We start from the raw sequence: 12,756 nt of genomic DNA, 5'->3' as shown, positions 1-12,756 counted from the left end.
AAAAGAGAACTAGGTGGAGAGGTGGGCAGGGAGGCAAGTGTTCAACAATGAATGAATGAATGGAAATCCAAAGTCTCTGTAAACTTTCATTAAAATTATTTTTTAAAAAAAGCATAAAGGAAAAAGCAAAAGTACCCGTAACACTTACCTGAGTCATCAAAGGACAAATACTGTATTGTATCACTGTTATGAAATAGGACAGACATAGGGTTGGGGGGTTGAGGAGCAAACTGGAAAAGGGTGCATAGATAATGAACACTGTAATAGAACAGATGAGGGGAAGAAGTGTCCAAAAGGAATATATAATTAGGCATTATACATATGACAACATTCTGGAACAAGGGGTTCATTGGGAGGGCTGGGGGGAAGGGGAGGGAGAGAAGAAAATGCAACAAAAAAGGGGAAAATTATAAATAAAAAAAGTTAACTGGGGGAGTGGGTAGAGGGAGGAAGGAAAGTCAACAATGAATAAATGAATGAATGAAAATCCAACATTTCTATACATCTTCATTAAAATCATAATCATAAAAAAGAAAGTTTTAAAAAGAGTACCTAGGGTATTCGAGGTCCTTCCCTCTTTCTCCCTCTCTTCCTTCCTCCCTCGCTCCCTTCCTCCTTCTGCTCCTCTTCCTCCTCTGTCCTCCTCTATCTATCTATCATCTATCTATCTATCTATCTATCTATCTATCTATCTATCTATCTATCTATCTATCTATCTATCTAATTATACTCTCATAGTCTCTTAGGTCTTTCCTTCCTACTGCCGCATGATTTTGGAGTGAGCACTGATCTCATCTTGGAAAGCATGAACCCTGTCATCTGCTTTACCACTAGTTGTTGAGTGTGGCTGTATACCAGGTACTATGCTGAACACCGATAAAGCAGTGATCCCTTCAGTGTGGCTTTGAGCATGTGAGTATGACTTTGGAGACTTGGGCTCAAAATGGTCCCTAGGGAGCTACCATGGCCAGTGCCCACAGAAGAATACTTTTTGTGGATGATCTTGCTTAGCCACACTCTACTATCAGACTTTACTATCATCACTACAACTGCTTGCTGTAGAATCACAGCTGGTAAAGGTGGTTCCAGTCACACAAATTCTAGATTCTCTAGAGTCAGTGGAAAGAATGATGAAACACAATTTGGCCAAGTTAGGCTCACACAAATGTGTTTTGGCTTTATGACTACATTTTCAGAGTAGCAGAGTTTATCTGTTGTATTCACCCCCCACCCCTTGTTGTGTATCATCAAATTGGATCGGATCAGACTGGCACAGGAGGAGATTACCCCTCCTTCTCCAGCAGATCATCTGGTGGATTTGAACTATGAGCGTTCAGGATTGCAGTGCAGCTTCTTGTCACTAGGCCACCAGAACTCCCTTATCTGTTATATTCTGATCATCTTACAAAAGGGAAGCAATACCCAAAATTCAAACATCCATGACAACAAACAGCATATTAAAATGGAGGCTTTAGTTCTTGTAAAGCAATAAAGTGTGCATCACCTGAACTAGTTCTGGCACCTTCCAAAAGCACTAAGAATCCCCACTGCTTGGCTTGAGCTATCCGTTTGCTCCTCCCTAAGTCCATCCTTCCTGCCGCCTTTCCCAGACACAGTCCTGTTCCTGTGGATGACTTACCATAGCATCACAGATTAAATTGCCCATATTGCATTCTCGAAACCGACATGATTGAGTGGACCCATCCAAATAGACAACTGTTCTTCCCAGTTCCTGGGAAGAATAGTTATTTAGTTTTATCCTCCACTTGTTAATGTCTGCTTTTATGTTTGGATCTAGGAGGGAAAAGAAAACCTTGCCATTAAAACAGATCCCACACTGACTTAAATTCTGGAGAAGGCATCAGACACAGAACCATCAAACCAACTTGTTATGAGTGGACATTTCTTTACTATGCTTATTTGGGTATGATCTTCAGATTTCCTTAGGAACTTCTACATATCCTAACAGCAGCTCAGAACACCTGTCAGCCACTGGGAGGTGGTGACAGCTATCAGTGGTGCAGTGGCAGTGGCTGGTACTCCAAAGTTCTGCTGAGCCGCTGCTCTCTGTGATGGCTGGCTCCCTCCTTTCCTGCTACTGGGAGGCCAGTCTTGTGTCTATTCTTTCCAGACCTGATCCTGGAGCAGGTAGAGAGGGAGGGGCAGAAGTGTATTCATACACAGCACATGAAAATGGATGACATAAAATGAAAATTTTAGCCAATATCCCAGGCATAAAAGAGAAACAGACATTGATGGCTCAACATCTTCATCTGATAAAGAAATAGAAGTCCATAGAAACAGAGCATTGCTTCCCAATGGCAGGACCAGAACTAGTGTTCTGCTCTGTTTGAATCCCTTTGCTGTAGTAATCAGCTCTCCTTTGGACATAGGCTGAATGGCTCTGTCCACTTGAAGAAGCCCAAAGGAGGCAGAGGCAGCAGTGATGCGTAATAGCTAATACGGAGCAGCCTTCTGAGGCAAATGGGAATTTTCACTTTCTGTGTCCATAAAAAAGAGTAAACTCAAGGGAGAGGCTAAGATATTCAGAATGTTTAGAACTTTCCCCTGAAATATTAAAAGCAAACCAACAAAACCTCACAAGCAAAGGAAAAATCCAGCCATGTATTTTTTTAATTGCCAGAACATTCTCCCAAATTTCACCTACCTTCTGGAATGCTGCTGTTTAGAAGAATGGGATTTCCATGTGAAGCGATGACATTGCCCGCCTCATCAAATTCGACCTTCAGATAGCCCAAGTATTTGCCAAAAGCATAGGCCTGCACCACAGGGACCTTCTGCCCAGAATCAGAGGTGACTATGAATGGGTACTTCCCAGCAGGTACCTCTTTGGAAGGTGGAGTTCCTGAAATAAGAGCCAAAGCTGATCAAGCCAATCCCTTCTTTCACTGGCTACAGGCCTATGAGCCATTGGCTGAATAACTGTAATTTTAAATTGACAATATGCCAGCCCCTGGCCTACAGAGCTGGTTGTTCAGAGCACTGCTTGGGCTTCTGTCCATTTCCCAGTGCACTTTTGGCACATGAATCCTACCATTCTCAACCTAGCAGGCACTGACTAAGCCCTTCCTACAGGAGCCTTTGCCAGATGTTGCAGGAATGCAAAGATGCAAGGCTACTGAGATTATTCTACCTCATCCTGACCTGGCTTCATTTCTTTCCTAGCAGTGTGAGTAAGCCAAACCACTTCACTTCATTGTTCCTGTTTCCTCATCTGCAAAATGGATGTAATAACAATTTCAATTTCATGGGGCTTTTGAGAGGGTTAGAAAATATGAAATTATGAAGCATTTAATTTTACTTGCACTCACTATTGATGTCCATTTTCCATGGGAAACAGTAAAGAAACGAAACATACTGCATTGGGGAAATCTGCAAATGTGTTAAAAAGTAAAGGTATCACTTTGATGACTAACACTTTACGACCCAAGCTATGGTATTTTCAAAGGTTCTTTTTCATGCAAATCTGGACAGTGAATAATGAATGCTTAAGAAAAAAAATCACTGCGTTTGAGTCCTGTTGTTGGTGAAGATGCCACGTGCTGCCAGAAGAACAAACAACTCTGTCTTGGAAATAGAGTAGTCAGAACTTTGCCTCAAGTATTTTTGACATGATTTCAGGTGGGACCAGGGTCTGAAGAGGAATAACACACTTGGTAAAGCATCAATGAAAAAGGCTCTCAAGGAGATGTACTGACAGAGTGGCTGGAATATCCACTCAAGCATGGCAATTTGGGCTGTGGGCTGGGTGGGGCGGGACTTGCAGAGAGGGGAGGGCAGGGCGGGGAGGCATTCTGTTCTGTTGTATGGGGATAGGTGTCACTAGGCAGAACTCAGCCACACCAAGGGGAACAATCTATCCAACACAGGTGCCTGCACACTCCTTTCCTTTATGATAGCCACCTCTAGAAATCTCTAAATCATACTTCAGTGGCAGAGGAGTGGAAACCACAACGAGCTATTTTCAAGTTTTACTGCTAAATTCTGAATTCCTTCAGGTGCCTGTCAGAGGAGGCACATTCAACCTGGAGACCAATGAATTTGCATGTGACTCACCCTAGTCAGATCCCACACTGTCAGATTCAGGGGACCCTGGAGAGAGCTGGGAGCTCCTCACAACCTGGAGGCTATAAGCCTGTCACTGCCTCATAGGCATGTGTCTGGATAAGCGCCATCAACACAGAAAGAAGGAAACTCCAGCTTCCAATTTCTTGGCAGGTGTAAGATCCTTACTAAAATCACCTGTGTCTGCACTATGAGATTTACATCTTACTTCCACAGAGACAGGGACATATTTTAGGCTGGGTGAATCAGAGATCATAGATGTCTTTGACCGAAGGTTTTTTTATCAGTTCTACTAGATTTGAGTTGTTGTTGGTGGTGATTTCCTTTAAGTCAAGTACAACTAATAGTGACCTATGAACAAAAGGCCTGAAGCCTTTCTATAACTATGGACATTTATCAAAGTTCACAGTTTGCGGAGGCATGTTGTTTAGGGAGTGGATGCCACTCCTGCTTCAAATCCAAAAGGTTAAGTGTTGCCATTTCAACTCTAATAAAAACTATGAAAGTGTAAGTCATACAGCATTGTCTGCATTCATGGAGGAGATAATCATGGGATTTGAGTTCCTTATAAAAATATTGCTGTGGGAAGAATATTGAATGATCCAGGAAACAATAAATGAAGATGGAAGGAGTATACAGAATCACTGTACCAAAAAGAATTGGCTAACATAGAATTTCAAGAAACAACATATGTTCAACATGTAATGGTGATGAAGGAGGAAGTTCAGGCTGCTCTGAAGCACTTGGCAAAAAAATAAAGCCCTAGGAATTGATGGAATACCAACTGACATATTTCATCAAACAGATGCTGCCCTTCATGTGCTCACCAAGTTGTGCCAAGAAATCTGAAGGGCGTGCCAAGAAATCTGAAGGGCAACTACCTGGCCAACTGACAGGAAGAGAACCATGTTTATCCCCATTCCAAAAAAAAAAAGGTGATCCAACAGAGTGTGGAAATAGTCAAATAGTATCACTAATATCACACACAAGAGAAATCCTGCTTAAGATTATCCAAAAATGATTGGACTATTGACAGAGAACTACCAGAAATATAAACTGGGTTTAGAAGAGGTCATGGCACTGGAAACATTATTGCCAATGATGGATCTCAGCAGAAAGCAAAGATTCCCAGAGGAATGTTTGTCTGTATTTCATTAACTATGTAAAGGGATTTGAATGTATAATCCCAACAAATTGTGGTTAACCTTGAGAAGAATTGGAATTGCAGAACACTTGATTGTGCTCATGCAAAACCTAGAGTAGTCTTCAGAACAGGACAAGGAAATACTGCATGGTCCAAAATCAGGAAAGGAGTGTGTCAGGGATGCATCCCATCCCCATACATTTTCAATCTATATGCAGAACAGATCATTTGGGTGGCTGGACTTTATGAGGAGGAATGCTGCATCAGGACTGGAGGAAGACTCATCAACTACCTACATTATGCAGATGACACAAACTTACTTGCTGAAAGTGAGAAGGACCAGAAGCGATTGCTGCAGAAGGTCAAGGATTATAGTCTTTAATATGGATTGAAGCTGAACATTAAGAAAACAAAGATTCTCACCACTGATTTAATATATATGATATATGGAGGAGAGATTGAGGTTATTAACAATTACAGCTTGCTTGGCTCCACAGTCAACACTCTTGACACCAGCAGTCAGGAAATCAAAAGATGAACTACACTGGGAAAGTCAGCTCTCAGGGACTCCTCCTGAGTACTGAGAAGCAATGATGTCAGTCTAGAGACTAATGTGCGCCTAATCCAGGTCATGGTCTTTGCAATTACTTGCTATGCATCAGATAGCTGGACAATGACTAAAGGATGACAGAAGAAGAATTATGCCTTTGAGTTGTGGTGCAAGAGAAGAGTCTTGAACATGTCGTGGACCACCAAGAAAATGAACAGCTCTGTTTTGGAGAGAGTGAAACGAAGTTTCTCCTTGGAGGCTAGGATTTTGAAGCTCCACCTCACATACTTTGGGCACGTGGCCAGGAGGGACTGGAGGGACAGCACTTGAGAGGAAGACCTTGGATAAGATGGATTGATACAGTAACTGGGGCAGTGGTGTTAGGTGTGTTGGAGTCAGCGAGATTGGCTCAGGACAGGGCAGGGTTCAGAGCTGTTGTACATAGATAGAGTTGCTTTGAGTTTCTGGTGACCTGATGGAACATAACAACAATAACATATAAAAGAATGTGCCACAGTCCAGGCCCTAGGAATTCACTGAATTTTCCACCCATCTTAAGAACCCATTTCACAGATGAGAAGACTAGCCCAAGGTCATACAGCTGACAGAAGAGCTGTGTGGCACACACAGACATCACATGCTAACCTCCAAGAGCCGCAAAAGGGAGCTACTAAAAGCCAATTTCCAAAGCCAATACAACTCAAGCTATGCAGCTTTATGCCCCAAGCTATTTCTGGGCTTCTTTCTTCAACTAAGATGAGCTAGGGTGAAATGAACCCATTACTGACCCATTTCTATGTCCAAACCAATCCTCCTTCTAGCTCAGTAACCACAGGGCCTCCACAGCACTTCACAAAAAGGAAATAGGTGTTGACAACCTTAATTTCTCATTCTCGCTCTGCGGTAAAAAGATGAAACCTGTAAGAATGCCTTATTTGAGCTCCAACGAGAGAGACCTGTCTCCATTTGCAGTGCAAACTGCATTGCACTGGGGGACTCTGCAGAGGAGCAGGAAAGGCTCACACTCTGGTCATCCCCATTACATTTGTGCCAGTCTTCTTCTGACAAAGCCTGTGGTCTTTTATGAGGAGGACCAGAAGATGTGTGGTCCCTGATGCTCTCAGTGGGAGTTGTTAACGTTTCCTTGAGTTGGGAAAAGTAGGTTTTTCTGATGCGGTCTTGGGAAGGTGCAGTTCTGAATATGTCCACGAGGTGGGGCAGAACACACGCCCCCACACCCCATGTAGGAGGAAAAAGCACCAAAATGTAGAAGCCTGGAGATTTCTGGAAACCCAACAAAAGGGCAAAACTGCTTTGCTTTCATTTGCTCTGTCTGCTTTTCATCTGAATATCTGTGTTTTAAAAAAATGCAACATAAACATGACGATTTTGTCAAATGCCTTAATAGATTGGCTAGTATTACATAAACAGGAAGGAGAAATCTCAGCATCCCAATTAGCCTAATTTTGTCTTATTCTTACCACTATGTTCCTTTCTGTTAGAACAAAAATTTCCCAGAATTCACATATTCCAGGCTATCTGGCCAACAATGCTTACAATCAGCACGTAGACTCACACACCTGCTTTAGCAATCTGTCTCATCATTTTAGCAAGAAGCCATTATTCACCAGAAGTCCATTCAAATCACCATTTGATATACCATGCAGAAAACAAGACCAGAGAGGCTACGGAGCATGGACTTCTATGCAGAGTTGGTGAAGAAGGCATTTTCTGTGGGACCTAACAGGGCTTTGACTGGGAGTTGTAGCCACAGCAGTTCTTAAGACTGTGGTGGTCGCAAACATGGGCCTGGGCAACTGCTCTCCCAGTGGCCCTAACAGGCTACGAGGGTCACCATGTGGTTACAGAGATGCCAAGGAACAGACAATTAGGTGGTCTGGCCCAAGTAGTCAGACTGGGTTCCACTGAGTTCTCTCACCCTCTGTTTATACATTTCCCACAGGCCTACCAACACTTACAGCTGTGGATTCATGATGGCTAACAACAAATAGGTTGATGGTTCAAATCCAACAGCCACTCCTCAGGAGAACGACGAGACAGCCTGCTTTTGTAAAGCTTTACAACCTCAAAGCCTTCACAAGGCACTCTGTCACCTCAGGTCAAAACTGACTCAGTGGATTTTTAAATTTTGTTTTCTCAAATATCTAATAAGAGAATTTCCAAAAACTTTCTGGTCATAATTTGGAATGAGAATTTTGGTTCTCCATTCTTTGAAATAAGCATCATTGAAACTAGTATTCCACATTTTGTTGTTTGTCACGATGACTGAAATGAATGATTTCTAGTGGGAATCAGCCATTAAGACCATTCACTGAAAGTAAACATGCAACATCACACACTCTAGGCTACTCTGAGAATAGTTCTTCAGTTATATTATTCTTTTCTCTAAAATATCTTATTTTCTTCTCTTCTTATTTGACAAAGAAAACTCTGTAATAGTTCAAGCTTATGATAAATGATGAAGTTTGCAAGAGTTTATAGAGATTTAAAAAATTCATTGTAAATGTAAAACATTACCAACTATTTGACAAATGAAAAAGGAAAAAAATTATCCATGATCCTTCTACTGTATGGTAAAGACAATCTAGTAAGCGATTGCTGATTCATTCATGACTCCTGACAACTGACCTAATGAGTGTGAGAGGAGAGCTGTGCTCCACAGTGTGGGGCTGGTCCTTCAGTACGGGAATGCCAGGCCTTTCTGCTGAGCTGCCTGGGGGGACTCACACCTCCAATGTTTGAGTCAGTAGCTAATCCTGTTAACTATACCACCCAGGGACTCAATGATTACTACAATTGCTATGGGCTCACACACATGCATGTGTGCGTGCGTACACACACGTGCGTGTGCGCATGCGCCCCCCCCCCATATCCGTTATCCATAACAAGGAGGGAGAGATTGGTGAACACATTTTAGTAACACACTTATGAAAGACCAAGAGTCTGACAGAAAAATGATGAGTATTGTCTTAATGGTAGTTATGGTACCCTGTCCTTCTCTCCACCTCAAGGGAAAAATAATGCCCATCAACAACAAATGGATAGAAAAACTATGGTATATTCATGCAATGGAATACTATGCAGCACTAAAAAACAATGAACTTGTAAAACATTACACAACATGGGTGACCTTGGAAGACATTATACCGAGGGAAATATCTCAGTTATAAAAGGACAAATACTGCATAGCACCACTTTCTTTTATAAGGCAGATCTGACATGGGGGGTTGAGAGGAGAATAGAATAATAGTGGATAGATAATGAATACAGCATTGGAACAAATGAAGGAAAAATTGTTTAAAAGGAATATATGATTAGGTATCATACATACAACAACAGCCCAGAATAAGAGTACATTGCAAAGAGAACTGGGGGAGTGGGTGAGGGAGGTAATTGTGCAGCTATAAATGAATATTTTTTTAAAAAAGTGAAGCGGGGGAGGGGGAAGGGATGGGGGCAGTAAGATGTGCAACAATGAAGGAATGAATGAAAATCTAACTTTCTGTAAACTTTCACTAAAATAAAAATTGTTGTTATGTGCCATCGAGTCACCTGAAACTCATAGCGACCCTATGTACAACAGCTCTAAACTATTCTCTATACTATGCCAATCTCACCTTCTCCAACACACCTATCCCTACTACCCCAGTCACTGAATCAATCCCCTCATAGAGGGTCTTTCTCTCCTGCGCTGTCCCTCACCCTCCCAACCATGACATCCTTCTCCAAGGACTGGTCCCTCCTTGCAACATGTCCAAAGTATGTCAGAAGAAGCTTCAGACTCCTTGCCTCCAAGGAGCAGTCTGGTTTTACCTTATCAAGGATAAATCTGCTCATTTTCTTAGCAGTCCATGGTATATTGAATGCTCTTCTCCAACACCACAGCTCAAAGGCATCAATTCTCCTTCTCCCTAGTCATTGTCCAGCTCTCTGACACATAGCAAGTGATTGTAAAGACCATGGTCTATAACAGGCACATCTTAGTCTCCAGAGTGACATCACTGCTCTTAAGTATGTTGGAGAGGTCTCTAACAGCAGACTTTCACATTGGAATATGTCTTTTGATTTCCTGGTTGTTGTTGCCAAGAATGTTGACTGTGGAGGCAAGCAAACTAAAACAATGAACAATCTCAATCTTCTCACCATCCATCATGATGCTGCCAATTGGCCCAGTGGTGAGAATCTTTGTTTTCTTGATCTTGAGCCTCAATCCATATTGAAGCCTGCATTCCTTGACCATCTACACCAAGCACTTCAGATCCTCCTCAGTTTCAGCAAGCAGGGTTGTGTCATCTGCATAATGCAGATTGTTGATGGATCTTCCTCCAATCCTGATGCCACATTTCTCCTCATACAGCCCAGCCTTCCAGATAATCTGTTCGGCATATAGATTAAAAAGGCATGGGAATAGAATACATCCCTGGCATACAACCCTCCCAATTTTGAACCATGCAATGTTTTCCTTGCTCTGTTCCGACGACTGCCTCCTGGTCCAAGTACAGGTTTCATATTAGCACAATCAAGTGTTCTGGGCTTCCCATTCCTCTTAGAGTTAGCCACAGTTTCTTGTGATCCGCACTGTCAAATGCCTTTGCATAATCAATGAAACACAGATAGACGTTCCTCTGGTACTCCCTGCTTTCAGCCAAGATCTATCTAACATTAGCTATGATATCCCTAGTACCACGACCCCTTTTAAACCCAGTCTGCATTTCTGGCAGTTCTCTGTTGATGTACTGTTTCAGTCATTTTTGAATAATCTTCAGCAGAGTCTTCCTTGCATGTGATATTAATGATATTATTCGATAATTTCCACACTTTGATGGATCACCTTTCTTTGAAATGGGAACAAATATAGATCTGTTCCAGTCAGTTAGCCAAATGGTTGTCCTCCAGATTTCTTAAAACAACTTGGTGAGCACATCTAGGGAAGCATCTGTTAGTTGAAATACATCAACTGGTGTGCCATCACTTCCTGGAGCCTAATTTTTTTTAATTTAATTTTTTAAAATTAATCATAATGAAAATTTACAGAGACTTTAGATTCCCATTTATTCATTATTGAACTTTACTCCCTGACCACTCCTCCCCCAACAAGCTCTTCTCTTTGAAAAGTAAAAGAAAAATTCTTTCATTGCTACACAATCCTATACCCCAAATCCAATCCACTATGCAGCCTTTATTCTGGACTCCTCTCATGACAATAATGCATAATCATACATCCCTTTCAACCAGTTCCCTCCCTCATCTGTTTCAATGCAATATACATTATTTATCTGCTCTTTCTCAGTCTCCTCCCAACCCTGATATCCCATTTTACAACAGTGGCACTATGCAGTATTTGTCTTTTTATGACTTAGCTATTTCACTCAGTATAATGTCCTTCAGGGTCATCCATTTTGTATATTTTATTAATTCTTTGTTTTTCAATGTTGTATAGTATTCCATTGTGTGAATATACCAGTGCTTCCCTACCCATTTGTCTGTTGACGGGCACTTGGGTTGTTTCCAGCTGTTTGCTACTGTGAACAAAGACACAATAAGCATGGGTGTGCATATATCAAATTGGGTGACGGTTATGGTATCTTTAGGGTATATTCCCAGTAGTGGAACTGCTAGGTCAAATGGTATTTCTATTTGCAACTTCTTGAGAAAGAGCCATGTAGCCTTCCGTAGTGGTTGCACCACTTTATAATCCCACCAACAGTGAATAAGGATTCCAGTTTCTCCACAACCTCACCAGCATTTGTTGTTTGCTGTTCTGTTAAATTTTACTATTCTTACTGGGGAGAGATGATATCTCATAGTTGTTTTGATTTGCATCTCTCTTACAGCTAGGGACTTTGAACATTTCTTCATGTGTTTGTTTGCTATCTGAATGTCTTCTTTGGACAAGTGTCTGTTCATATCCTGTGCCCATTTTTTCAATTGGATTGTTTATCTTGTGGTGCTCAAGTATTTTATAAATTCTAGATATAAGTCCCTTATCTAATATGCCATTACCAAATATTTTTTCCCAGTCTGTGGCTTCCCTCTTTACCCTGTTGGAGAAATTTTTGGATGTGCATAGCGATTTTATTCTTAGAAGATCCCATACATCTATTTTATCCTCTCCTGGCTGTAGATTTTTCAGGATGCTTGGAAAACTGTTTATGTTGTGGATTAGGACTTCTAGAGTTCTTCCAAGCTTTTTAAAATGAAGTTTATAGACCTTGGTTTTAGTCCTAGGTCCATGATCCACCTTGATTTGGTTTTTGTGTATGGAGTGAGGTGTGGATCTTGCTTGAACTTTCTGTAGATAGTTTTCCAATTTTTCCAGTACCATTTGTTAAAAGGGCTATAATTTCTCCACTTAACAGACTTTATCTCCTTATAAAAAATCAGGGGACCATAGGTAGATGGGCTGATTTCTGGATTCTTTATTCTATTGACCTATGTGTCTGTCACTGTACCAGTACCATACTGTCTTGATTACCATGGCAGTGTAGTAGGATCTGAAATCAGGGAGTGAGATGCCTCCTACCTTAGTTCTCTTTTTAAGGAGTGCTTTACTTATTCGGGGCCTTTTTTCATTCCAAATGAAAATGAAGATTGCCTTTTCCATCTCATTGAAGAATTGAATTGGTATTTGTATTAAGATTGCACTGAACGCGCAAATTTTCTTTGGTAGTATTGACATTTTCACAATATTGAGTCTTCATATCCATGAGCAATGGATATTCTTGCATTTCTCCAGGTCTCTTTTTGTTTCTTGTAGTAATGTTTTGTAATTTTCTTTGAATAGATCCTTTGTATTTCTGGTTAGATTTACTCCCAAGTATTTAATCCTGTGATTCACTATTGTGAAGGGTATTGTTTTTCTTAGCTCCACCTCTGTATTCTCTTTGTCACTGTAGAGAAATCCAACTGATTTTTGTATGTTGATCTTGTGTTCTGCCACTTTGCTAAATTGGTC

The 12,756-nt window shown here is 41.3% G+C and overlaps 1 protein-coding gene across 1 annotated transcript in view; it reads right to left on the bottom strand.

The window, feature by feature from the left end:
- The window catches only part of NT5E (5'-nucleotidase, ecto (CD73)), a 121,916-nt gene that overhangs the window by 20,966 nt on the left and 88,194 nt on the right, over window positions 1–12,756 (bottom strand). The window contains exons 4-5 of the mRNA XM_006892133.1: window positions 2,669–2,866; window positions 1,640–1,794 (exon numbers count right to left, since the gene is read on the bottom strand). Coding sequence (XP_006892195.1) covers window positions 1,640–1,794; window positions 2,669–2,866 — 353 coding nt within the window. The remainder of the gene's footprint in view (window positions 1–1,639; window positions 1,795–2,668; window positions 2,867–12,756) is intronic.

The sequence above is a fragment of the Elephantulus edwardii genome, unplaced genomic scaffold (genome assembly GCF_000299155.1).
Source record: "Elephantulus edwardii isolate Elephantulus edwardi_28Jun2011 unplaced genomic scaffold, EleEdw1.0 scaffold00111, whole genome shotgun sequence".
Classification (NCBI taxonomy): domain Eukaryota; kingdom Metazoa; phylum Chordata; class Mammalia; order Macroscelidea; family Macroscelididae; genus Elephantulus; species Elephantulus edwardii.
Note: the sequence above shows the minus strand (reverse complement) of the source record. Positions and strands in the feature narration are given on the sequence as shown.